Source organism: Mastigoproctus giganteus, chromosome 9 (assembly GCF_048544385.1).
Source record: "Mastigoproctus giganteus isolate SK-2022 chromosome 9, ASM4854438v1, whole genome shotgun sequence".
NCBI classification, from domain to species: Eukaryota; Metazoa; Arthropoda; class Arachnida; order Uropygi; family Thelyphonidae; genus Mastigoproctus; species Mastigoproctus giganteus.
This window is the reverse complement of record NC_143583.1, coordinates 12555764-12581243: the sequence shown is the minus strand read 5'-3', so window position 1 is coordinate 12581243 and position 25480 is coordinate 12555764. Positions and strand designations below refer to the sequence as shown.

Here is a 25480-nt window from a genome sequence, read left to right as displayed (position 1 = left end):
GGTGCAAGAAAGCCTATGGCTTATGCCGCACCAGCCAAAAAAAAAAAATCCGAACAAAACAATGATAAAAACAAAAATTAAATAAATAAATAATAATAATTAATAAATAAATAAAAATAATAAAATGAAATAAAACATAAATAAAAAGGAAATTAATCCTATCATCCTATGTGCTTCCCTTACCCGAAAGTACTATCCAGATGACCTTTGAATTTCCCCAAACTGTTGGCCTCTACCTCCCACGAAGGCAACTTATTCCAGTAATTTATAACTCGCTGGCTAAAATAAAACTTCCTGCAGTCCAATCTAAACATTTCCCCCCGTAACTTGAATTTATGTCCCCTAGTTCTAGCATCATTTATAATCTTGAAAATTTTGTCCTCATTCATTTTACTGATGCCTCTCAGAGCCTTAAACACCTCAATCAAATCTCCTCTAAGGTGTCTAGTTTCCAAACTCTGCAACCCACATATTCAAAGTCTTTCTTCATAAGGACGCCCTTTTGCTGATCTCACCAGGCGAGTTACCCTTCTTTGCACCCTTTCAAGAAACTCGATGTCTTTCTTTAGGTGCGGTCTCCATACTTGAACACAGTATTCCAAGTGTGGTCTAACATAGGCCTTATATAATGGGATTATCACGTCCCTATCTCTACTTGCAAAAGTTCGATAGATCATCGATAGAACACCATGGGCCTTCCTTGCAACCTGTTTACAATGCTCAGTGAATTTCATGTCTGACCGTATCGTAACACCCAAGTCCCTTTCCTCCAGTACTGGGTTTAGTTGAACTCCACCAAGTGAATAAGTTATTTTGGGATTACTGTTTCCCAGGTGTAATACCTTACACTTTGTTGGATTAAAGCACAGCTGCCATTTTTCTGACCATTCCTGAAGTCTATCTAGGTCTCTCTGAAGAAGCTCAGCTTGACAGTGATCATTAACTACTCTACCAATTTTAACATCATCTGCAAATTTAGACATCACGCCCTCTATCCCTTCATCAATGTCGTTTATGAAAATTAAAAACACCAGTGGTCCTAATACTGATCCTTGGGGAACCCCACTTCTTACATCAACCCAATCTGAGGAATAGCCATTTATCACAACCCTCTGCCTCCTGCCCTGAAGCCATCCTTCTATCCATCTAAGGATTTTCCCAGTGATTCCAACCTGTTCCAACTTATAAAGCAACCGCTCATGTGGGACTGAGTCAAAAGCTTTGCTGAAATCTAAATAAACAATGTCGAAATTATTCCCTAAATCCAGCTTGTGAGTGACCCTTTCGAAATAGCGAACCAGATTTGTTAAACATGATTTTCCCTTTACAAAACCATGCTGAGTATCCTTGAGAATTTCAATTCGATCCAAATGATCCTGAATTCCACCCTTCATCATTGCCTCCATGATTTTCCCTACTACTGAAGTCAGACTGACAGGTCAATAATTTCCCACTTCACTTTTAGAGCCACCCTTATGTATGGGAGATACATTTGCACTTTTCCAATCCAAGGGAATCTCCCCAGAGTCTAGTGATGCTCGCATAACCAGCCTCAGTGGTTCAATGCACTCGCTTGCCGCCTCTCTCAAGATTATAGGGTATATTCCATCAACTCCAGGAGCCTTACTGGTCTGTAGGCTTGAAAGTTTTTTCATTAAATAATCTTGCGAAATTTCAATATCATTAATTACATATTTTTTAACTTCGCTCCCACAATTTCCCATTGCCACAAAAGGCTTTTCATTTGTAAATATCGATGCAAAATAACTGTTGAGTTCATCTGCAACGGCAGCTGGTGTATTTATTACTATCCCCTTTCCCTTACGTAAAGGTCCGATCTGGTTTGTCCTGCTCTTCTTGGCATTTATATATGTGAAGAATTCTTTATCCCCCCTCTTTGCTCTGTTTGCTAGTGATTTCTCATAAACTGCCTTTGCCTGTCGAACCTTTTCTGTGGCTCTATTACACATCACCTTGTAGCTGTTATAGGCTTCAGTACTTTTTATTGCTCTGTAACTTTTCCATGCCACCTTTTTCTGCTCAAGTAATGTGGCAACTTCACTATTCATCCAACTTGGAACCCTTCTCGTGGAGTATTTTTTTAATTGTATATACGCATTCAAGGCATCTGTGATTAATGTTTTAAAAGCGTACCACGGTTCAATTGTATTCATTCTCTGCGCGATATCTACCCAGTTAATAGAGGCCATGTAGTACCTTAAGGCATCGTAATTTCCTTTTCTGAAATTAAAACCCATTCCTTTGCCTTTTACTTCTGCTACCTCTCTCGTCGTCATCCACCGTAGAACTCCATGATCACTTCCTGCTACTGGTTCCTCTACTGTCAGCCCTGTTATGTCATCTGATTCATGTGTGATGATGAGGTCTAGGATATTCTTTTCTCTAGTACTTTCCCTGACATGTTGATACAAATAACAGTCATCTAGTTGATTTAAAAATTTTGTTCCCCATGTCGAGTTTCCTTCCCATTTACTCCAATCAATTAGAGGCAAATTGAAATCACCCATAATAAGGCATTGACACTTACTTGCCCATTCCATTTGCATGTAGAGGCTTTTGTCATAGTCTTCACAATCACCTGGTCTGTAGATTACTCCTACTCGCATTGTACCTTTGTTTCCAACTATCTCACACCATACAGACTCTATACTAGCATGTGAAATGTCTGAATCCGGGAAAGCTATCGTCGCACTCAGGCTGCTTCTGATAAGAAGCATTACCCCACCACCCCTTCTATCTAACCTATCCTTCCTAAATACATTATACAAGCCGTACTGAAACTCATCATCCCCAATTTCCGGGTGGCACCACGTCTCTGTAAGCCCTATTATGTCCGCGTTACTTGTTTTAACCAGCAGTTCGAATTCGCTCATTTTATTGACGACACTTCTAACGTTACTGTATAAAGCAGAGATAGCAGATTCCAGCTCAAAATCCAAAAATGGATCCTTGCCACGGGACCCTTGGTATGATAAATGATCTAATCTCATTGTAGTTTGGATGGTGTTTTCACAGGAGGCAGTATCCTCATGTAGCAACCTGTCCAAAATGACATTAATTGACAAGCTCCAGTTCAGGGTTTCATTACCATTCACAATAATAGACCCATTCACGGGGATGAATCTTGTTTGTAGGGTAATCCCTACGGATCATCATTTATGTTGTGCTGGACAAACCTTGCCCGGGCAAGTTTTTTTCTCTTGGAAGATGGTATTGAAGTAACTCCTTCTCTTAGATTTATACAACTCACCAAGTCTATCAATCTCAGCCTTCGGCCTGTTAACTCTCTTTGCTCACTGAAATTATGACGAGCATTTTGTAAGTTTCTTCTGAGAATAGTGGGATTTGAGGTTCCCCATGGAACACAGTTCAATTTTCTTTTTTAGAGTGGTCTCACAGCCCGTGTTTAGACACTTCAAGGTCAGAAGCTCACCAGCTGATGTGTCATCCTGTCTCTCGAAATACAGGTCTGGAATACATTCTGGTTGCTTCATTGTGTCTTGCACAGTTGTTTCCTTAGACACTTCATCATTGGAGTTGTTGTCTTCATTAGCTTGCAATGATGATGATGAGCATGCTTGCACGATGTCTTCCTCAGTGAGGATCTGACATCCTAGATCATTATCACACATTATCCATGGGACAATGTTTTCATTTGTTACATCTGAACAGCCCCCTAGATGTTGAAATAATTGAACAAAATCATTATCATCCTTTTCATCATATGGATCTGAAGAAATATCCATTTCCTCCTCAGATCTTTTCATTGGAACATCAGGCCAAAGTTTTTCCCAGCATTTGATAAGGGTAGTCTTGTTAGTTTCGTATCAAGCTGCAGCAGCAAAATAAATGACTGTCTTTATGTTGATATTTTTAAGAAGATCAATGAAGTTTGATTTTTCTTCAAGTGCCTCTTGTTGTTCTTACAGTGAGATCATCAACTTCTTTCTGTACCGTCGCTTCACAGCCTCTATAACTCCTTGATTCATAGGCTTTGGTTGGCAAAAATTTTGTAAAGATGTGGCCAGATCACAGTTGTTTTTCTCCTAGATGATGATGAACACTCCAACCCACCCAGCAGAAGAACAACTGAGATCTGACAACATCTTTGCAAAATGTTTGGAGTGTTATCAATGAATGAAACTGCTTTTTTCTTTCATTCCTTGATCCCTTAAATATTTTTTAACTAAGGGAATAAACAAGCATTATCATTAGTAGAGGCATATGATGCAAGAAAGCAAGCTTGTGCAGCATCAGCCAAAAAAAAAAACCACTCCCATTTCATCCCTCCATTCGTTCGAAATACCTGTCCAGCTGACCCTCAACTTTATTTAGGCTATCAACTTCCACAACAAGGGATGGAAATCTGTTCCACCAACCAACTACCTGCTGGCTAAAGGCAAATTTCCGCACATCTATCCTACATCTGTCTGTCCTCAATTTGAATTTATGCCCTCTCAGGTGATTATTCTGAGCAAGAGGAAGAATCCCATCAGTTCAAGGCTTTATACACATCTATCAGATCACCTCGCTGGTGCCTAGTCTCCAGACACTGTAATTTTTACTTAACAAGTACAGGTCACAGTTGAACAAAAGCCGAGAATTAGGGTTGAATTTGAAAGTGTCTGCAATTCTGCCCAGACACGATAGGAGGGAGTATATGATGAGAGCCTTGTCGATCAATTCGGCCCTGGAAAGATTGTGCAAGGCTCAAGGGGTAGAATTTTTTTCAGCCTGGACTGTACTTGTTAACAGGAGAGATTGCTTCTACAGGGATGGGATACACTTAAATAGAAAGGGTGCAAGAATATTTGCTGATGCTATCGAGGCAGTGTTAGGTGGGTCAGAAAACTGCTAGCTTGGGGGGAGACAAAGACCAATAGATTGACAGTCACTGGCATTGGCAGAGGTGAAAGAGAGTCTTGCACTGCTTCTATTAGAATGAGCAGAAGCCTGAAAAACAAGATGCATGATATTTCAGGGACTGCCGGGATCCATTGCGGTACAAGTAAACACATGGGTTGTGTTAGGGTAGCTAAGAATAGAAACAGGTGCAGGTATACTTGCGTGTACACCAATGCTTGGAGTTTAGTAAACAAATTCGATGAATTTCAGGTATTGCTCAAAACATCAAAGGCAGATATTGTTGGGATATCAGAGACGTGGTGTCACACAGATATAAGGGATGCAGAACTGGAATTTGGGGAGTACAACGTCTACAGAAAGGATAGACAGGATAGGAAGAGGGGAGGGGTTATGCTATTAGTTAAGAAACACATAAAAACCAAGGAAGTGAAGCCAGTCGACATCGCTGGACAGTGCAATGTTGAGTCAGTTTGGTGTGACATAAGCATTGGGAGATCAAAATTGAGAGTAGGAGTGTGCTATAGGCCTAATGACTCTGATGAGTATAATAAGAAACTGTACAGGGAAATAGAGTGGGCCAGTAAATCAGAGAGTCTTATAATGGGAGATTTTAATTTCCCAGATATTGACTGGAATATGGGGGCTGGTCACTCACACACTAGCAAGGCTTTTGTGGATTTATTGGATGATTGTTTTCTACATCAGCATGTTCGGGAGGCAACTAGAGGGAGGAATACTCTTGATTTGATTATCAGCAGTGACTCTTCATGCATTAAGAATATGCAGATAAATGAACGACTAGGTGGCAGTGATCACAGTGTGCTGAAGTGGGATTTACTCAGAGGTAACTACCATTAGGGGTAAAGGGAAGGGTTATTGCTTCCATAAAGGCGACTACGATGGACTGAGACAGGATTTAAATTCTATACAGTGTGACCAACTGATGATGTTACCTACAGCAAATTCAAAATGGGAAGCATTCAAAGAACTTATCTTGGAAGCTACTAGGCTTTACATACCAACTAAGAAATATTGTTCAAGGTTTAGGCCAAAATGGATGTCAGATGAACTAATGAGGCATATGGCAGAGAAGAAAAATGCATGGGATACTTACAAATTAACACATGACACAGAAGCCTATGATAGATACAAGTTGATATGCAACCAAGTTACAAAGGAGGTTAGGCAGGCGAAGGCAGATTGCGAGAAATCCTTGGCGAGGGATGCAAAGAAAAACAGCAAAGAGTTCTTTACTTATGTAAACTCTAGAAGGAAGGGGATGAATCAGATTGGTCCACTTGATATTGATGGGTCAACTGTTGATGATCCTGCTCAGGTAGCTAACAAACTAAATGAATATTTTGCATCGACATTCACACATGAGGAGTTATTCAGCGAAGGGAATGCCAGAGGTGAATTCAACTGTAGCAGTAAGCTACAGAATCTTGAAATAACTGGGAGTAAAGTGGAGGAGAAATTGTTGAAGATAAACACAAGAAAGGCACCCGGAGTGGATGGGATCTATCCAGTTATATTAAAGGAGGCAGCAAAGGAAGTAAGCAAACCCTTAGCCATAATTATGAGAGCTTCCTTGGACTCAGGGGAGGTACCCATAGACTGGAAATGTGCAAATGTGACCCCAATTCACAAAGGAGGATCAAAGGCTGACACAAGTAATTATAGACCTGTGAGCTTAACTTCTGTTCCAGGAAAATTAATGGAGGCACTGGTTAAAGAAGCACTGCAGGATCATTTAGACAAGACTTCAGTTATAGCTCGGACACAGCATGGTTTTGTTAAGGGAAGTCTTGCCTAACAAATTTGATTGGATACTATGATGCAGTTACAAAAGAACTGGATGCAGGGAATAGCTTTGATATTATATACTTGGATCTTAGAAAGGCTTTTGATACTGTTGCACATGGAAGACTGCTACACAAATTGGAGCAGTGTGACATTGGAGGCAAATTGCTGCTATGGATAAAGGGGTGGTTGAGGGGGAGAAGACAGAGAGTGGTAATCAATGGACACTGCTCGTCATGGACTAATGTTATTAGTGGAGTCCCTCAGGGCTCAGTGTTGGGTCCATTATTGTTTTCTGTATTTATAAATGATATTGATGATGGTATATCAAGCTTAATGTCCAAGTTTGCAGACGATACAAAGGTTGGCAGGGTTGTCAAGGACACTACTGACACTATGCTGCTGCAACAGGATCTGGAAAGATTGAGCAGATGGGCCGAGAGGTGGCAAAACGAAGTTTAACATTGACAAATGTAAAGTACTACACATGGGAAACAGCAACCCCAGAGCAACGTATCAACTCTGTGGTACTACACTGACAGTGGTAGAGAATGAAAGGGACTTGGGGGTGGTTGTGCAGGCAGATATGAAGTTCTCTGAGCAGTGCAGACGGGCTGCAAGAGTAGCTCATGGAGTATTGTCAATGATATACAGGAATTTTTCCAGCTGGAATAAGGAGGTGATTATTCCCTTGTATAAGGCAATGGTCAGGCCACACCTAGAGTACTGTATACAGGTCTGGAGGCCTCATTTCAAGAAGGATGTAGAGCTGCTGGAACGAGTACAGAGAAGGGCAACAAGATTAGTGAATGGAACAAAGGGGTGCTCTTACGAAGAAAGGCTTAAGTTTTGCAAATTACAGTGTCTGGACACTAGGCACCAGCGAGGTGATCTGATAGAGGTGTATAAAGCCTTGAATGGTTTGAGCATGCTCAATGCTGATGGGATTCTTCCTCTAGCTCAGAATAATCACCTGAGAGGGCATAAATTCAAATTGAGGAAAGACAGATGTAGGATAGACGTGCGGAAATTTGCCTTTAGCCAGCGGGTGGTTGGTTGGTGGAACAGACTTCCATCCCTTGTCGTGGAAGTTGATAGCCTAAATAAGTTTAAGGCTCAGCTGGACAGGTATTTTGAACGAACAGAGGGGTGAAGTGGAAGTGGTTTTTTTTTTTTTTTTTTTTTTGCCTGATGCTGCATAAGCTTGCTTTCTTGCATCAAATGCCTCTACTAATGCTAATGCTAATTTTGATCTCCCAGTGCTTATGTCACACCAAACTGACTCGACACTCCACTGTCCAGCAATGTTGACTGGCTTCACTTCCTTGGATTTTATGTGTTTCTTAACTAATAGCATAACCCCTCCTCCCTTCCTATCCTGTCTATTCTTTCTGTAGACGTTGCACTGCCCAAATTCCAGTTCTGCATTCCTTATATCTGTGTGACACCACGTCTCTGAAATCCCCACAATATCTACCTTTGATGTTTTGAGCAGTACCTCAAATTCATCAAATTTATTTACTAAACTCCTAGCATTGGTGTACACGCAAGTATACATGCACCTGTTCTTTTTCTTAGCTACTCTAACACAACCCATGTGTTTACTTTTACGCCAATGATTCTCAGCAGTCTCTGAAATATCCTGCATCTTATTTTCCAGGCTGCGGCTCATTCCAATAGAAGCAGTGCAAAAATCACTTTCACCTCTGCCAGTGGCTACTGTTAATCTATTAGTCCTTGTATCCCCCCCAATCTAGCAGTTTTCCGACCAACCTAACACTGCCTCGATAGCATCAGCAAACATTCTTGCTCCCTTTCTATTTAAGTGTATCCCATCCCTGTAGAAGCAGTCTCTCCTGTTAACAAGTACAGACCAGGCTGAAAAAAATTCTACCGCTTGAGACTTTCAAAATTCAACCCTTGATCAGGACAGTAACATCATTCACGATATATATACTCTTTATTGCATACAAAATGTACACGCCGTATGCAATACTATTCACGGCTACAAGCCTCTGTTAGCAAGGATGAAGTTGATTTCATTAGTTGTGAATCCATTTGGTCTCTTCCTTGTTCACTTTCTGTTTACCCTTTTCTTGAAAAAAAGTGTTCATTACTGAAATTCCTTGAGATTCTGAAAATTCCACAAGTCTTTCACCTCTTTCATTTCTTTCACCAATTCCAAAATTTCATATAGTTCCCCTTTCTGCACTGTTTTGTCTCTTTCCAACCTTAGCATTGAAGTCCCCCATAATGATAGTGTACTGAGTTTTCTGTTCATCTAGAAGACTCAATTTCGGTGTACATTTCTTCAACCTCTTGATCATCACGGCTCGATGTTGGTGCATAAATCATTATTACCTTTAGCTTATACCTCTTAGAAATTCTGAGTAGTAGTCTTGACACCCTTGTTGATGTGCTTTTGAATTCCGAAATGTTGTTTTTTATATCTTTATGGACCAGAAAGCCAACTTCACCTTCACTCCTTTAACTGTTTCCATTGGTGTACAGCAGATTTTCACTTGATAAACTTATAAGTGATTCATTTCTTCTTCTTGTTTCAGCCAAACTGATGATATTTCAATTCACATTTTCTAATTCCTTTTCCAGCTCTCCTCTGCTACCCAAATGAAGTACTTTGCATTTGTCAATGTTAAACTTCATTTGCCACCTCTCTTCCCATCTGCCCAACTTTTATAGATCCTGTTGCTGCAGCGTACCACCATTACTGTCATTAACAACCCTGCCAGCCTTTGTATCATCTGTAAACTTGAAAATTAAGCCTCATATATACCTTCATCAATATCATTGATAAATATAGAAAACTACCATGGTCCCAACAGTGAACCCTGGAGGACTTCACTAATAACATTATTCCACAAAGAGCAGTACAGGAATACCTCGCATAATGCGGTTTCGAACAGCGCGGGTTTCGCTATAGCACAGTTTACAAATTGAAAAAAAATTAACTGTGTTACGTACCAATACATTTGCTATGTATGTATTATAATGCCAGCACTCAGGCCAATGCATTATGGATTCAAGGCCATTCTGACTGTTGTCGCAACTCCTATTATATACGGACTGCTAGCATTCATACATTAGTAAACACTCTAGATTCCGAGGGTGAGGTCGTTGATTGTGCGTAAGCTGTACAAATATTTTTCACTGTTTATTTTTATTAAATATTATTTTTCTAAAATGTTACACCTTTATGTGCAAATATGAGTGGAAGGAAGAAATACAATGGCGCTGAGTGTTCTTCTAGATCCAAACATCGAACGAGGTATGAAAGTAAGGCAGCCGTTGCAAAATGACATTCGATGTTATAAAGAGATGTATGCAGATAAAAAAGGGGGGGGGGGGGAATTTGCAAACTAACTTTGATCAGTTATTTTTCAAAATAAAAATACAGTACATACTTCACTTATTTTCTTTTGGTTTGTACATACTTCACTTATTTTCTTTTGGTATGTGCATACTGCAATAAAAATCATTTCTACTGTACTTACTAGTATTTTTCAATTTTATCAATTTAGTTTCTTTTTTTGCAAGAACTTTGTGCACATCAATTTATAGTAAACAAACACCTATATATTTTTGCAACTCCATCCATATAATCAAATTGTCGGAATGCATTACATTAAAATACATACTAATAATACCTTGATCAGCGCGGTTTCGAATAGCACAATATTTTTTTGGCACGAATTAACCACACTATTCGTGTGGTTAATTCGTGAGGTAATCCTGTTTACATTGATTACCACTCTCTGTCTTCTGCCACTCAACGAACCCTTTATTTGTAGCAATTGAAGTTTTTCCTTAATCAGTGCAAAGTACTGGATATTTGTAGCAAACCCCAGATAATGTACTGACTGTATGGTACTAAGCTCAGGTTAGTCGAAAATGAAAAAGACCCGGGATTAATTATGCTGTCAGGTATGAAGTTCCCTGAGTAGTGCAGACAGGATGCCTGGAGAGCTCGTGGGGTTTTGCCATTGATAAACAGGAATTTTCCTAGCAGGAATGAGGTGGTTATCCCATTGTATAAGACAGTGGTCAGGCTACATCTTGTTTACAATTCTGGAGGCCTCATTTTGATTAGAATGTACAGCTTCTGGAATGGATACAGGGAAGGGCAACAAGATTGATGATGGTAACAAAGGTATGCGCCTACAACATAAGGCTTCAATTCTGCAAATTGTGGTGTCTGGAATCTAGGCACCTGCAAAAATTGTATAATTGAGGTGCTTGAGGCTTCGAATGGTTTGAGAAGACTCAGTGCTGATGGGATTCCTTCTCTGAATATGCATATGAGTGGACATAAATTCAAATTGTGAGAGGATGGTTTCGGGATAAGGAAGTTTGCTTTCAACCAACAGGTGGTTGATTCCTGGAACAAGCTTATATCCATTGGGGAAGTGAATAATTCAAATAAATTTAAGGAATAGTTAATCAACTACTGGAGTAGTTGGTTAGTAAAATGGATTTTTTATTTCCCCCCCCCTTTTTTTTTTTTGCTGATACTCTATAGGCTTGCTTTCTTGCATCATTTGCCACTGCTAATACTAATATAATCAAATTTGTAATTTGTATTGGCTTTACTTACATTAATGACATTTGTAGAGTATGTTTAAAGCTTCGCATTATTTTACAAAATTATAAATTTGACTGGTAGTCACTTGAAATTTAATCTTTAAACAGGTATTTAGTTCAATTGTATTCTTTATTAGATCAGAAAAAGAGTGTAAAGACCTGAAGTCCGAAATAGAATCAATAAGGTAAGTGTATTGGTGATTACATGTGTTATATATGATATAATTATTTTATAATTATTATTACCTGTGATGCCAGAAAAAGGTTTAAGTCATTGCTCAGTTTCCTCATACTTTCACTTTTCTGGGCATCAAAAAATAAGCAAAGAAAAGATATCACTCTTTTTAATGAAATTTTCTCTTGCTTCTTATTACCTCTATGTTTTTTATAAATCTATAACTTAAAGTATTAAGTTGTCCCTGAAAATTATAAAAAGAAGTGGAGATAAGTTGCTACCTTGTCTTGCTCCAAGTTTAACCTTAAACCATTTTGTAGTACTTCTTTCAGTCATCTGAAGTTCATCAAATTCAGGCCAGGATTCTTGTTATATTCCTGTGGCTTTTCTATAATGTATCTATAATATGCAAAGATTTGATTCTGGTATCTCTTGTTTAGCCAAAACTCGACTGTTTTTTCCCCAAGTTGTATTCAGTAATGTTTTTAACCCTCTTCTCCAAGATAAATTCATAGATTTTACCTCTATATCCTAAAGAGTGAAATTCCTCTTCAATTTCCACATTCATCTTTGTTTCTATTTTTATATATTGGTGCATTTAGAAAGAGGTGGAGGGATGCAGAGGTGGGGTATTATTGCAACGGAAATGGTGTTCTGTGTTAAATGAAACTGTCGGCTTAGATTAAAATTTTTAAAAAAGAAAATACTAAAAATTTATTTTAGGAATAAAGTATTTTACTTTTGTAATGCATATATTATCATATGTCAGAAAATAAATATAGTTAAAAGTATCTGTTGATATCAGTATTATTATGCTCTACTAAATTAGAATGTATAAGTTGGAGATGTCGTATAGGACTCTTACTTCCCTACAAGTAGCATGTGAAGTTCCTGCAGTTGATTCTTGCCCGTAATTTTGAGATAGGCAGCAGGAAACTGTGCATTGGGCCATTGAAGTTAATTATGAGGGCACCATTCAACTTGGGAGAAATTCCTTTTGACTGGAAAAGTGCTCTATCACCAATACATAAAAGCAATAGATTAAGATCTAGACACCCTCCTATTAGAACAGTGGAGAGATTGAAAATTATTAATTTTAACCTCTTAAAGGAATGGATACATGAATGGAGCCAACTTTCTCCTCCAGGACTTGAAAATACTAAATGGATTACGGAAAGACTGGATGGCTTTAACCTACCTCGGAAGATCTGGACCAAAATAAACCGAATAAGAACTAGACATGGCAGGTGTGCAGATTTCCTTTCTAAGTGGAATAAGAGTTATACTTCACGATGTGACTGTGGTGCTGATAGACAGACTGTGCAACATATTACCCAAGACTGTATCCTGAGAACGTTTTGTGGAAAACCGGAAGAGTTCCTGATACTGACTCTGGCATCAATTGAATATGTTATTAATTTGGATATACAATTGTAAATATATGAGTTTTTCTTTTTAATGCTGTCTTCCTTTTTTGTTATATGTATTCATTTATATGTAATTTTTTTTTTTCCCCCCATACGATAAATAAATCCCACGCTCAGTGAAATTTTCTCCCACGCTCAGTGAAATTTTCTCCCACGCTAATTTAATTTTTAATTGAACTATGGTGACTTGTTACTTAGTTCCAAGATCAACATTTTAAAAAATTTATCAAGTATATTACTTGTAATATTTGCGTTATATGCATTTATCCGAAGTCTAGTCATCACTTGGTACAGTGTTAGACATCATTAGCTTTCTCGAACATTGTATCATAATTAATGCAACGCAGTTACATTTTCGAAAATTAATAATCACGGATAAGAATTAAAAAGGAACAACATCTGGATGCGGTACAAAGCTACTAAGGTAAGAAAAATACTGAATTTGAAAATTAAATTAAATTATACGTTTTGAAGCGAATCGATTCCGTTCAACGACAAGTGGATGTGTGCAATAATTTAGGACTGACAGATTCCACTGTAAGAACAATTATAAAAAATAAAGAATTAATTTTAGTAGCAAGAAAGACAGCTATCCCACTGCAAGCAACTAGGCCGGCTATTATAATTGAAATGGAGAGACTTCTAAATAATTTTATTGAAGATAATATCCAATGCACAATTCCGTTAAGTTAAATATTATTAAAGAAAAATCGATTAACCTATATGATGATCTGAAGAAAGCTCACCTTAAAAAAAAAAAAAAAAAGTGAAACCATTTAAAGCTAGTAAGGGCTGGTAAGATAGATTTAAAATCCAGTGAGAAGCTGCAATAGCAGATCAAGAAGAAGCCGAAACTTTCAAAAAAGAACTTCTGAAAATTATTGAAGAGTGGTGTTAAACTTCTCAACAAGTTTTTAACATAGGTGAAACAGGACTTTTTTGGAAGCGAATTCCTAAAAGAAGTTCCATATCGAAAGAAGAAAAAAAAAAAACATGTCAGGCTTAAAAAAACGGTAAGGATCAGTTTACTTTATTGTTGGGTGGTAATGCTGGGGGAATTTTAAAGTAAAACCCCTTATAGTTTAATAGGAAGACAGCCAAAAACTCAACAACCCAGGGCCATCGGATTAATGAATTCATGATTTTAAGTTTAATTTTGATACGTAATGTAGTTACTTACCACATAATTATATACGTACGTAATGGAGAATATTTTATATGTACAAATTTTTAATATTAAATAATTTGACCGATGTTTGTGCATCTTTTCGCTACCATTTATTATTGATTAGGAAATATCCTATTGCATAGACCGCAACTCACAAATACATGTTACATTACAGAAATACGGCGCTCGCTTAGCGCAGATTCACTTAGCACTCTGTTTTTCAGGAACGAATTATCAGCGTTAAGCAGAGGTTACCTGTAAATGGACACTGCTGTACTTGGGCTAATGTTATTAGTGGAGTTCCCCGGAATTCGGTGCTGGGCCCATTACTGTTTTGTGTATTTATCAGTGATATCGATGAAGGTATATCAGGCTTAATGTCCAAGTTTGCAGGTGATACAAAGGTTGGCAGGGTTGATAATGACAGTAAAGACAGTATGCTACTCCAAAAGGAGCTAAAAAGATAGGCAGATTGGCTGAGAAGTGGCAACTGAAATTTAACATTGACAAATGCAAAGTACTCCATATGGGTAGCAATAACCCAAGACAAACGTACTCAGGAAGGCGGAGAATGAAAAAGACCTGAGGGTAATTGTGCAGTCAGATATGAAGTTCTCTGAGCAGTACAGACAGGCTGTCAGAGCAGGTCATGGAGTGTTGTCAATGATGTATAGGAATTTTGATAGCAGAGACAAGGAGGTGATTATCCCTTTGTATAAGGCAATGGTCAGCCCACACTAATTTTAGGAAGGATGTAGAATTGCTAGAACGAGTACAGAGAAGGGCAACAAGATTGGTGAGAGGAACAAAGGGGTTCTCTTACGAAGAAAGACTTAAGTTCTGAAAGTTGCAGCTTCTGGAGGCTAGGCACCTGCGAGGTGACCTGATCGAGGTGTATAAAGCCTTGAATGGTTTGAGCAGGCTCAATGCTGATGGAAACTTCTGCTTGCTCAGATTAAGAACCTGAGGGGGCATAGATTAAAATTGAGGAAAGACAGTTATAGAATAGATGCATTAGCATTAGTAGAGGCATACGATGCAAGAAAGCAAGCTTATTCACCACCAGCCAAAAAAAAAAAAAAAAACCAGTCCCATTTCACCCCTCCGTTCATTCGAGATACCTGTCCAGCTGAGCCTTAAATTTATTTTGGCTATCAACTTCCACAACAAGGGATGAAAGTCTGTTCCACCAACCAACTACCTGCTGGCTAAAGGCAAATTTCTGCACATCTATCCTACATCTCTCTCTTTCCTCAATTTGAATTTATGTCCTCTCAGGTGATTATTCTGAGCAAGAGGAAGAATCCCATCGGCATTGTTCCTCTTGCTCAGATGATCCTGCAGTGCTTCTTTAACCAGTGCATCCATTAATTTTCCTGGAACAGAAGTTAATCTCACAGGTCTATAATTACTTGTGTCAGCCTTTGATCCTCCTTTGTGAATTGGAGTCACATTTCACATCTCCAGTCCATTGGTACCGCCGACCGGGCTAGCCGGGTGGGTAAAGTGCCTGCCTAGCAACCCAAAGGTCGCGGGTTCGATTCCCGCCTCGGGCTTGGATCAAAGTACTGCAAAAACCTTGGGAGGTGCATTATGGCCACAGAAGCCTATGCGCCAACAACTACCAAAAAAAAAAAATAAAAATAAAAAAAATACCATTGGTACCTCCTCTGAGTCCAACGAAGCTCTCATAATTATGGCTAAGGGTTTGCTTACTTCCTTTGCTGCCTCCTTTAATATAACTGGATAGATCCCATCCACCCCAGGTGCCTTTCTTGTGTTTATATTCAACAATTTCTCCTCCACTTTACTCTCAGTTATTACAAGATTCTCTAACTTACTGCCAGAGTTGGATACACCTCTGGTATTCCCCACCTGAATAACTTCTCATGTGTGAATGTCGATGAAAAATATTCATTTAGTTTGTTAGCTACCTTAGCAGGATCATCAACAGTTGACCCATCGATATCAAGTGGACCAATCTGATTCATTCCCTTCCTTCTAGAGTTTACATAAGTAAAGAACTCTTTGCTGTTTTTCTTTGCATCCCTTGCCAAAGATATCTCATTATCTGCCTTCGCCTGCCTAACCTCCTTGTAACTTGGTTACAGATCAACTTGTATCTATCATAGGCTTGTGTGTCACGTGTTAATTTGTATATATCCCATGCATTTTTCTTCTCTGCCATATGTCTCATTAGTTCATCTGACATCCATTTAGGCCTAAACCTTGAACAATATTTCTTAGTTGGTATGTAAAGCCTAGTAGCTTCCTTCCTCCCTTCCTTTCCTGTTTATCCTTTCGGTAGACATTGTACTCCCCAAATTCCAGTTCTGCATTCCTTATATCTGTGTGACACCACGTCTCTGATATCCCAACAATATCCGCCTTTGATGCTTTGAGCAATACCTCCAATTCATCAAATTTATTTACTAAACTCCTAGCATTGGTGTACACGCAAGTATACATGCACCTGTTCTTTTTCTTAGCTACCCTAACACAACCCATGTGTTTACTTGTACCCCAATGATTCCCAACAGTCTCTGAAATATCCTGCATCTTTTTTTCCAGGCTGCTGCTCATTCCAATAGAAGCAGTGCAAGATTCACTTTCACCTCTGCCAGTGGCTACTGTTAATCTGTTAGTCCTTGTATCCCCCCCAATCTAGCAGCTTTCCGACCCACCTAACACTGCCTCAATAGCATCAGCAAACATTCTTGCACCCTTTCTATTTAAGTGTATCCCATCCCTGTAGAAGCAGTCTCTCCTGTTAACAAGTACAGACATCATATGCCTCTACTAATGCTAATACTGGTGGAACAAAGTGTGCACAAAAGCAAAGATGGAAAAAAATAAAGCATTTAATTTATTCCATCAATCTCCAACCACAGCTAATCTAATTAGCTACAAGAAGCTAAGGGCAAAAGCATGTTACATTCAAAAGCAAGCCAAGAAAGATTCTTGGACTCAGTTCTCATCTACTATCAATAGAAACACTGACTCCAGACTAATATGGAAGAAAATTAGGCAGCTTTCTGGAAAGTTTCCAACTGTTCCTTCCCCAATTCTTTCTTTCAATGTGTAAGAACTCTCTGCTCTTCTAGATATAGCCAATTTCTTGAGCAAAACCTTTGCTCAAGTCTCAGCTGCATCAAACTACACTCCAAAATTCCAGAAAATTAAGGCCTCCACTGAACAGAGACCTAACAACTTTCAAACATCACTATCACTTCCATATAATCAGCTTCTTCAATATTGTGAACTTTTACAGGCCATCAGAACAACATGAAATAGTACCGCTGAGCCAGATGGCATATATTATGTCATGCTGCAGCATCTCAATGACAGAAACTTACAACTACTGCTAGTCTTTTTTAACCAGATCTTCATGGATAATATTTATCCAACCTCTTGGCACCATGCTACAGATTTGGCCTTTTTAAAACTTGGAAAAGATCCCTCCAGTCCTAATAGTCCTAATAGTTGAAAAAATGATTCACAGTCAACTCATTTGGATCATTGAAACTCGACCTGATTAATTGTCAACATGGCTTTCACCAAAACAGGTCCTCCTTAGATCTGATGATCAAGGCTGAATCTGAAATTCACAATGCCTTTGTTAAAAACAAACACCTTGTTATAGTAGTAGTAGTAGTAGTAGTGGCATGTGATGCAAGAAAGCAAGTGTATGAGCTTATGCAGCATCAGCCCAAAAAAAAAAATAAATAAATAAATCACACCATTCCAACCAAATGCCTGTCCAGTTCCTCCTTAAATTTATTTAACCTATCAACTTCCACAACAACAGATGGAAGTTTGTTCCAGCAATTAACCACCCGCTGGCTAAAGGCAAATTTCCGCACATCTATTCTACATCTGTCTTTTCTTAATTTGAATTTATGCCCTTAGGTTCATAATCTGACCGAGTGGAAGAATCCCATCAGAATTCAGCGTGCTCAACCTGTTCAAGGCCTTATACACCTCAATCAGATCACCGCGCAGGTGCCTAGTCTCCAGTCACTGCAATTTGCAGAACTTAAGCCTCTCTTGGTAAGAGGATCCCTTTATTCCCCTCACCAATCTTTGTGTCCTTCCTAAAATGAGGCCTCCAGACCTGTACGCAGTACTCAAGGCGTGACCTGACCATTGCCTTATACAGAGGGTCAATCACCTCCTCCCTGCTAGCAAAATTCCTATATATAATTGACAAAACCCCATGACCTGCCCTGGCTGCCTGTCTGCATTTCTCAGAAAACTTCATATCTGACTGCACAATTACTCCCAGGTCTTTTTCATTTTCTACCACTTTAAGTGTAGTACCACACATTTGGTACATTTCTCTGGGGTTACTTCTACCCATATGCAGTACTTTGCATCTGTCAAGGTTAAACTTCAGTTGCCACTTCTTAGTCCACCTGCCCAAATTATCTAGATCCTGTTGCAGTAGCACACTGCCATTACTATCATTAACAATCCTGCCCACCTTTGTATCATCTGCAAACTTCAACACTAAGCCTGATATACCTTCATCAATATCATTGATAAATATACAAAACAACAGTGGAACCAAAACCGAACCCTGTGGGACTCCACTAATAACATTAGTCCACGAAGAGCAGCACCCCTTAATTACCACCCTTTGTCTTCTCCCACTCAACCATCCTTTTATCCATTGTAGCAACTTAAATAGTCTTCCATGTGCAAGAGTGTCAAAAGCTTTCCTGAAATCCAAATATATGATATCAAAATTATTTTTTGCATCCAGTTCCTTTGGTTATGGTCTCCATAGATATAGAAAAGGCATTTAGTACTACCTGGCAGTATGGCATTCTCAGTGACGTTCATACTCTTGGTCTACGAGACAACCTGCTCATATTTATTAGGAACTTCCTCAAGAGCCGAACTTTCAATGTCTGATATCAAAATTCCCTTTCTGCTACATTCTCGCAGGAAGAAGGAGTACCGCAAAGATCAGTATTGAGTGCAACCATGTTTGCCGTTATAATTGATTCCATTACAAAAGAACTCTCAAATACTGTAGAGGCATACCTTTACACTGACGATCTCTCTTTTTCTTGCCATTCTCAGAACATGAGATCTATCGAAAGACAATTGCAGATGTACCTCAATAAAGTACAAAAGTGGACTGAGCTCAATGGATATTGTTCTTCCCAACAGAAAACAGTTGCGGTCCACTTTTGCAGTCAACATAAATTGCATACAGGTCCTGAACCTTGGATTTCAAATTCCAACATTCCCATTGCCAACAATATCAGATTCTTGGGACTAATCCTGGACAGTAAGCTAAACTTTTTTGAGCATGTTAAATTAATACGTACTACCTGTCTTTAAAAGATCAACATGCTAAGAGCTTTATCTGCCCTGTCTTGGGGAGCAGATCGTACAATGTTGCTGCTCTTATATAAAGCACTGATTAGATTCCGTTTAAATTTTAGCCATACCTTTTTGATCAACCACTACTCAATCTCTACAGAAATAAACCAAGTAAAATATGACCAGCTGGCCTACTGCTCCTTGAAATATCACAAAATTGGAATGTTCCTCTCCACAATAGGCAACAGATAAAGAATTACTCTCATCCACCATGGACCCCCTTTCCTCAACTGACCTGTGATTGTTGCTTATTTTCTTCAGTTGGGGGAAAGAATCGACTATCTGCATTGACTGTGCAACAACTCCATTCTAGCCGTATTCAATGCTGTCTGACTTCTCGCCGATATGTATGGATGGTTCCAAATCTCTTTCAACTGCTGGAGCAACAGCAGTGTTTCCCTCTGCTATCATATCAGCTTCTCTTCCACCTGAGTATAGCAACTTTTCAGCAGAACTGAATGCAATGCAATTAGCTCTAGAAAATTTGACTCTCTCAACTCAATTAGAGCGATGCAGAAACCCTCTCAAAAGAATCACCATATTTTAATGAAAATCAGGAGTTTGCTATTGCAGATTGATCATCAACAACTAGTGAAGTTTTCCGGATTCCAGCACATTCTGGCATAAAATGGGAATGAACTGGCTGATATAGCTGCCAAAAATCCATCAACTTTAGACCTAACTTTTGTCCTTATTCCAGTGCCTGATTAGAGCAGCATGCCATGCACAGTGGACAGAACTATGGCATAACCAAACGAATAAACTTTTCCAGTTGAAACAAGACCCAAAGTTCTGGCACTCAAGCAGTCAGACAGATCGGTGGGAAGAAGTGGTACTCACACGGATGAGAATAAGACACCCATCTGACTCACCTCCATCTACTAATGGGCGATGATCCTCCTGAGTGTCCACACTGCTTAGAACATCTAACAGTCAAACATATTCTGATTGACTGTCCACACTATCAACAACATTGAACTTCAGTACTTAAAAATCTGGCTAATCTTCGAGAACCGTTAAAATTACATCATATGTTAACGAACTTTTCTGCTTTTTGAAACAAATTGGAGTGTATGATCTTTTATAAATAGGTTTCAGAACTGAAATTAAATTGAACTGGCTTCATTGTTAATTATTTTCTAATATTCCTACAAATAGGCGCACTATAGCCATAGCAGCTAATGCGCCAATAAACAACCATACCACACACACACACACACACACACAAACACACCTGGGGGACTCCACTAATATCATTAGTCCACGAAGAGCAATGTCCATTGATTACCACTCTGTCTTCTCCCACTCTATCACCCTTAATATTGAACTGCATATGCCATTTGGGCATAGGCATCACAAATTTTGCTTCATCTGCATCTAAAGAGTAAAATGGATTTTCTGTTTTGCTCTTGGCGTTAGCCTTCTAAACAGCTACTGGCTATGTACAAATCTCAAATCTGCTCTACCATGGAATTTTCTCACATCTGGGGCAGTGCCAAATAACCGATCTCAAGCTTCTAGACTCCATTCAAAAGAGGATAATCAGGTTAATTATGACCCATGTCTTATAAAGCCTCTCCATTCTCTATGTCTTTCAGACAATCTGTTTCTGCTACATGCTTTTTCTATAGATATTTCCATGGATAATGCTCTATTGAATTTCCACTTTTTCTTCCAAACCAGCCAGAACAATGTGCCACAACCAGTCATCATCCATTTATTGTCCCACTAGCTGGATTAACTTTTCTTCTTCTTCATTTATTTCTTCAACTTGCACATGGAAGACTATACAGCAGAGAAGAAAAATGCATGGGATGCATATAAATTATCAGGTGACACAGAAGCCTATGGTAGATATAAACTAGTCTGTAATCAAGACAAAGTGGGTTAGGCAAGTGAAGGCAGATTATGAGAAATCTTTTTCAAAGGATGTGAAAAAAAACAGCAAAGAATTCTTTCTTATTTAAGCTCTAAAATTAAGGGAATGAATCAGATTGGTCCACTTGATATCGATGGTGTGATGATCCTGCTCAGATAGCTGCCAAACTGAATGAGTATTTTGCATCTACATTCACACATGAGAAGTTATTCAGGGAGGGGAAGGCCAGAAGTTTATCAAACTCTAACAGGGAGTTAAATGATTTTGTAATAACTGAGAGCAAAGTGGAGGAGAAATTGTCGAAGTTAAACATAAGAAAGGCACCTGGGGTGGATGGGTTATATCCAGTTATATTAAATGTGGCCGCAAAGGAAGTAAGCAAACCCTGAGCCATAATTATGAGAGCATCATTGCACTCAGGAGAGGTCCTCCACAGACTAGGGATGTGCAAATGTATCTCCAATTCACAATGGGGGATCAAAGGGTGACATGAGTAATTACCGACCTGTTAGTTTAACTTCTATTTCGGGGAAAATAATGGAATCACTGGTTAAAAAAAGCATTGCAAGATCATCCTAGACAAGACTGCAGTAATAATTCAGATACCGAATGGGTTTGTTAAGTGGAAGTCTTGTATGACAAATTTAATTGGATACTATGATGTGGTCACATAGGAACTCGATTTTTTTTGCATCCAGTTCCTATATTCACATAAGAACTGGATGCAAAAAATAATTTTGATATCGTATACTTGGATTTCAGGAAAGGTTTTATACTGTTGCACACTACTTTACAAACTGGAGCAGTATGGCATTTATATTGATATTCGCTATATCAAGCTTAATGTCAAAGTTTGCGGATGATATAAAGGTTGGCAGGGCTGTTAATGACAGTTCCTGTTTTCTAGATCCTGTTGCAGTAGCAACAGGATCTAGAAAAGTTGGGCAGATGTGCTGAGAAGTGGCAACTGAAGTTTAACATTGACATTGTATAAAAAACATTATGGGAATCCTGTTGTCTCAAAACTTTACTAAACATGTTGGACAGACAATTTGTGTGACGAGACCCGCTAATATTCATAAAATCGGCCAAGTGCTAAATTGTTGTGGTTTTCTCTTCTAGAGAATCTGTGTCCTCATTTTGAATTTGAATCAATGTTTTGGATTTAACCAAATAAAAATAGAATAATAAATAGGATTCATAAATAGGCCATTCAGGACCTCTACTAACGGGGACGCGTAGTCATGCACCTGGATTTCCGAGTGGAAACTTTCATATTCTTTCCTCTAAATGACCTTTAAGCTGTTCTAAATCCCTAGATTTTCAAATTCCCAAACTATTAGTGAAATATGAGGGAGTGGGAATTATCTCCTTCTATCCTGCTTCTCTTCCTTTTGCCTACTTACTTAAATCAACCCCCCCCCCCCACACACACACTCTGTTCTGAAATACTGCAATGGAACGTGCCATGGCTGTGTATATTGCCTTCGACACATGTTTGCTTCCCTTTGAAGATTGTATAAACAAAATGCTCCTATCAAGCTACATGTAATTGTCCCATTGTTCTTTCTATTATTTGCCATGTATGGATTTAGTGTCAGAATAGATGGAAATAATTTCCATCTATTCTGATTACATCTTACGTGGATGCAATTATTCTTAAAAAATATCTCAAGTAAGAGATTTCCTGACTTAAAATATAATATTTCTTAATATACTGTTTATTATATTTTTTATTCTATTTTTATTTGGTTAAATCCAAAATATTGATTCAAATTTAAAATGAGGACACAGGTTCGCTACACGAGAAAATCACAGTAATTTAGCATTTGTCCGATTTTACAAATATTAGCGGGTCTCGATCACACAAGTTGCCTGTCCAACATGTCTAAAGTTTCACATTGACAAATGTTAAACTTTAGATCGTGGAAGGTGGAGAAATTGGGTTGCGGAAGAGAACTGTCAATGGATTTTTGGCTTAATTAACATACTACATTGTGTTTTACAGAGATATTAAATAGGTTTAGTAGCATTTATTAGCTTATTTATTAGCTTTTTGGTATTTTGAATTTAACTAGAGATTTTTGGAAATTACAACAATATTGGTGTTGGCACCAATATTGTTGAACTAGCTGCCATATTGTAGTTGATAAGAAATAGTGTAAAAGGATGTGAAGATATAGATATATATCTTGAATTGATGGCGTAATATGAAGCACTGTATTAGGAATCTGTTAGCTTATTATAATATTATCAGTTAATCAAAAATATTATTAATTTTTATTAAATTTCATTGTTAATTAAATTGTATTTAAACAGAAATCATGACCCAGATTAGAGCTGCGAAGCAAAGATCACAGACTAGCGAGAGTACTGTGACTCAGGGAGAAACAAAGAGGGTGATTCTCCAACACATCACAGTCTCAAAAAATGTGCGAAGTGTAAAATGTTTGCCGACCTTTCTAAAACAGGACATTATCTGCCTTTGTGTGTGCTGGGTGTCTAGAGTGTCAAGAAATTAGGTGCCAACTCAGCTTTCTGAAGGGCGTCTATGAGAGCTTGAGGTGTAGGGTAAATGCCCTCGAAGAAATTAATATGAGGGGCCCATCAAGCCCTCAGCTGCCCAGCTCAATGGCAGAGCTCACCCCTGTGCATCAGGCAACACAGAGGCAAAAGTAAGAATGTTTATATTTTGAAAGTCATATGGAAAGTCAATCTCCAAGGCAGAATGTGCTGGTCCCACAGAAACTAGTTATTGGAATATCAATATTTAGATAAAAGACAAGATTTTTAGGTGGAGTCTGGCAAACATTGACATAAGAAGATTTAAAACAATAATCCAGCAAAGGAAAAGAAGAATATAAATCTCGCAGATCATCTCATTTTGCATTCTTTTAATGCCAAATAATATGAGATTGAGAATGGACATGAAAGAATGGCTCCATTAGAGAAGAAACCATCACCAAGTTGTGATATGAAGTACCAATTGGAACACGCACCTAAACCATGTACTTGAAAGGTTGTTTGTGAGAAAAAGTTTGAGTGCTGGCTGTGTGTGATTAGGATTATCTGGTATTCTTGTAGGTAGATGAACAATCTATGCGAGGGCATTAGTAATTACAAAAGCCTCAGTATTTCAACCAACAATATGCAAAAAAATGCCACAAGTAAGAATGTTTATATTTTGAAAGTCATATGGACTAACTTGTGACTTTGAGACTGAAGGGAGAAATTTTTTACCAGCATTGCCCACACTTATAAATAGGAGCAATGGAATACATTTGAACAAAGGTGCTACAATTTTTTGACAGTGTCTCTGATACCTTATGGGTTCAGGGAACTGATAGTTGTGGGTGTGGGGAACTGGAATAACATGGAGACATTTATCTCATATGATACAATGTAACACTTACACACATTTCAAAAGTTCTTGTTAGTTATCACAACAGCCAATATCAGCAAAGTGTGCTGAGAATAACAGTGGTGTCAGAGGGCGGTTAACTTAATTATCAATAAATAAATTAATAATCCTAGTTATGTTTGTTAGTTTTTATAAGTTCCGACATTATTCATAGAATTTTTGTATTGGTGATTTGGCACGAATATCGTGTCACATAACTAGTAGTGTAATACATCTTGTAGGTTGATGTGTGTATATATATATATATATATATATATATTTTTTTTTTTTTTTTTTTTTTTTTTAGCAGGTGTGGTAGTGGTACCTCTCTTGTAATAGGTCTTTGGAATTCTTTAGAGCGAGAATTTGGTATCCAAATTTTGGAAGTAACGATGCCAGAGCCTGCCTTGAATGGCATTTTCCACTCACGGAGGTGAAACTGAGAAATCTTTCTTGGGCTTTCAATTTACACACATGCACACATTCATTTTCAGGAAAGCATAAGCCGAGAAACGTGTCCGATTGTCATCCCATTGTTAGTGGTAAATACCACTCAGAACATGCTGTGGCATCCTGTGCCTCCCCGATGGCTCTTCTACCCTTATCCTCTAGGCTAATATGAAGTGGAGGGTGACTCTGAAGGTTCTCGCAAATGACTCATGAAGTTAATCCATCCCCACTCACCCTCTCAAGGGTCTTTGGCTGAATTTCTTAGCTTCCTGGTTCAGTAAGTGTCCCATGTTCAGGT

At 38.4% G+C, this 25480-nt stretch overlaps 1 protein-coding gene across 1 annotated transcript in view; it reads left to right on the top strand.

Moving 5' to 3' along the window:
* LOC150080054 (uncharacterized) overlaps positions 1 to 25480 on the top strand; it is a 559273-nt gene that overhangs the window by 332071 nt on the left and 201722 nt on the right. Inside the window, exon 15 of the mRNA XM_090381984.1 lies at positions 11427 to 11474. Coding sequence (XP_090238110.1) covers positions 11427 to 11474 — 48 coding nt within the window. The remainder of the gene's footprint in view (positions 1 to 11426; positions 11475 to 25480) is intronic.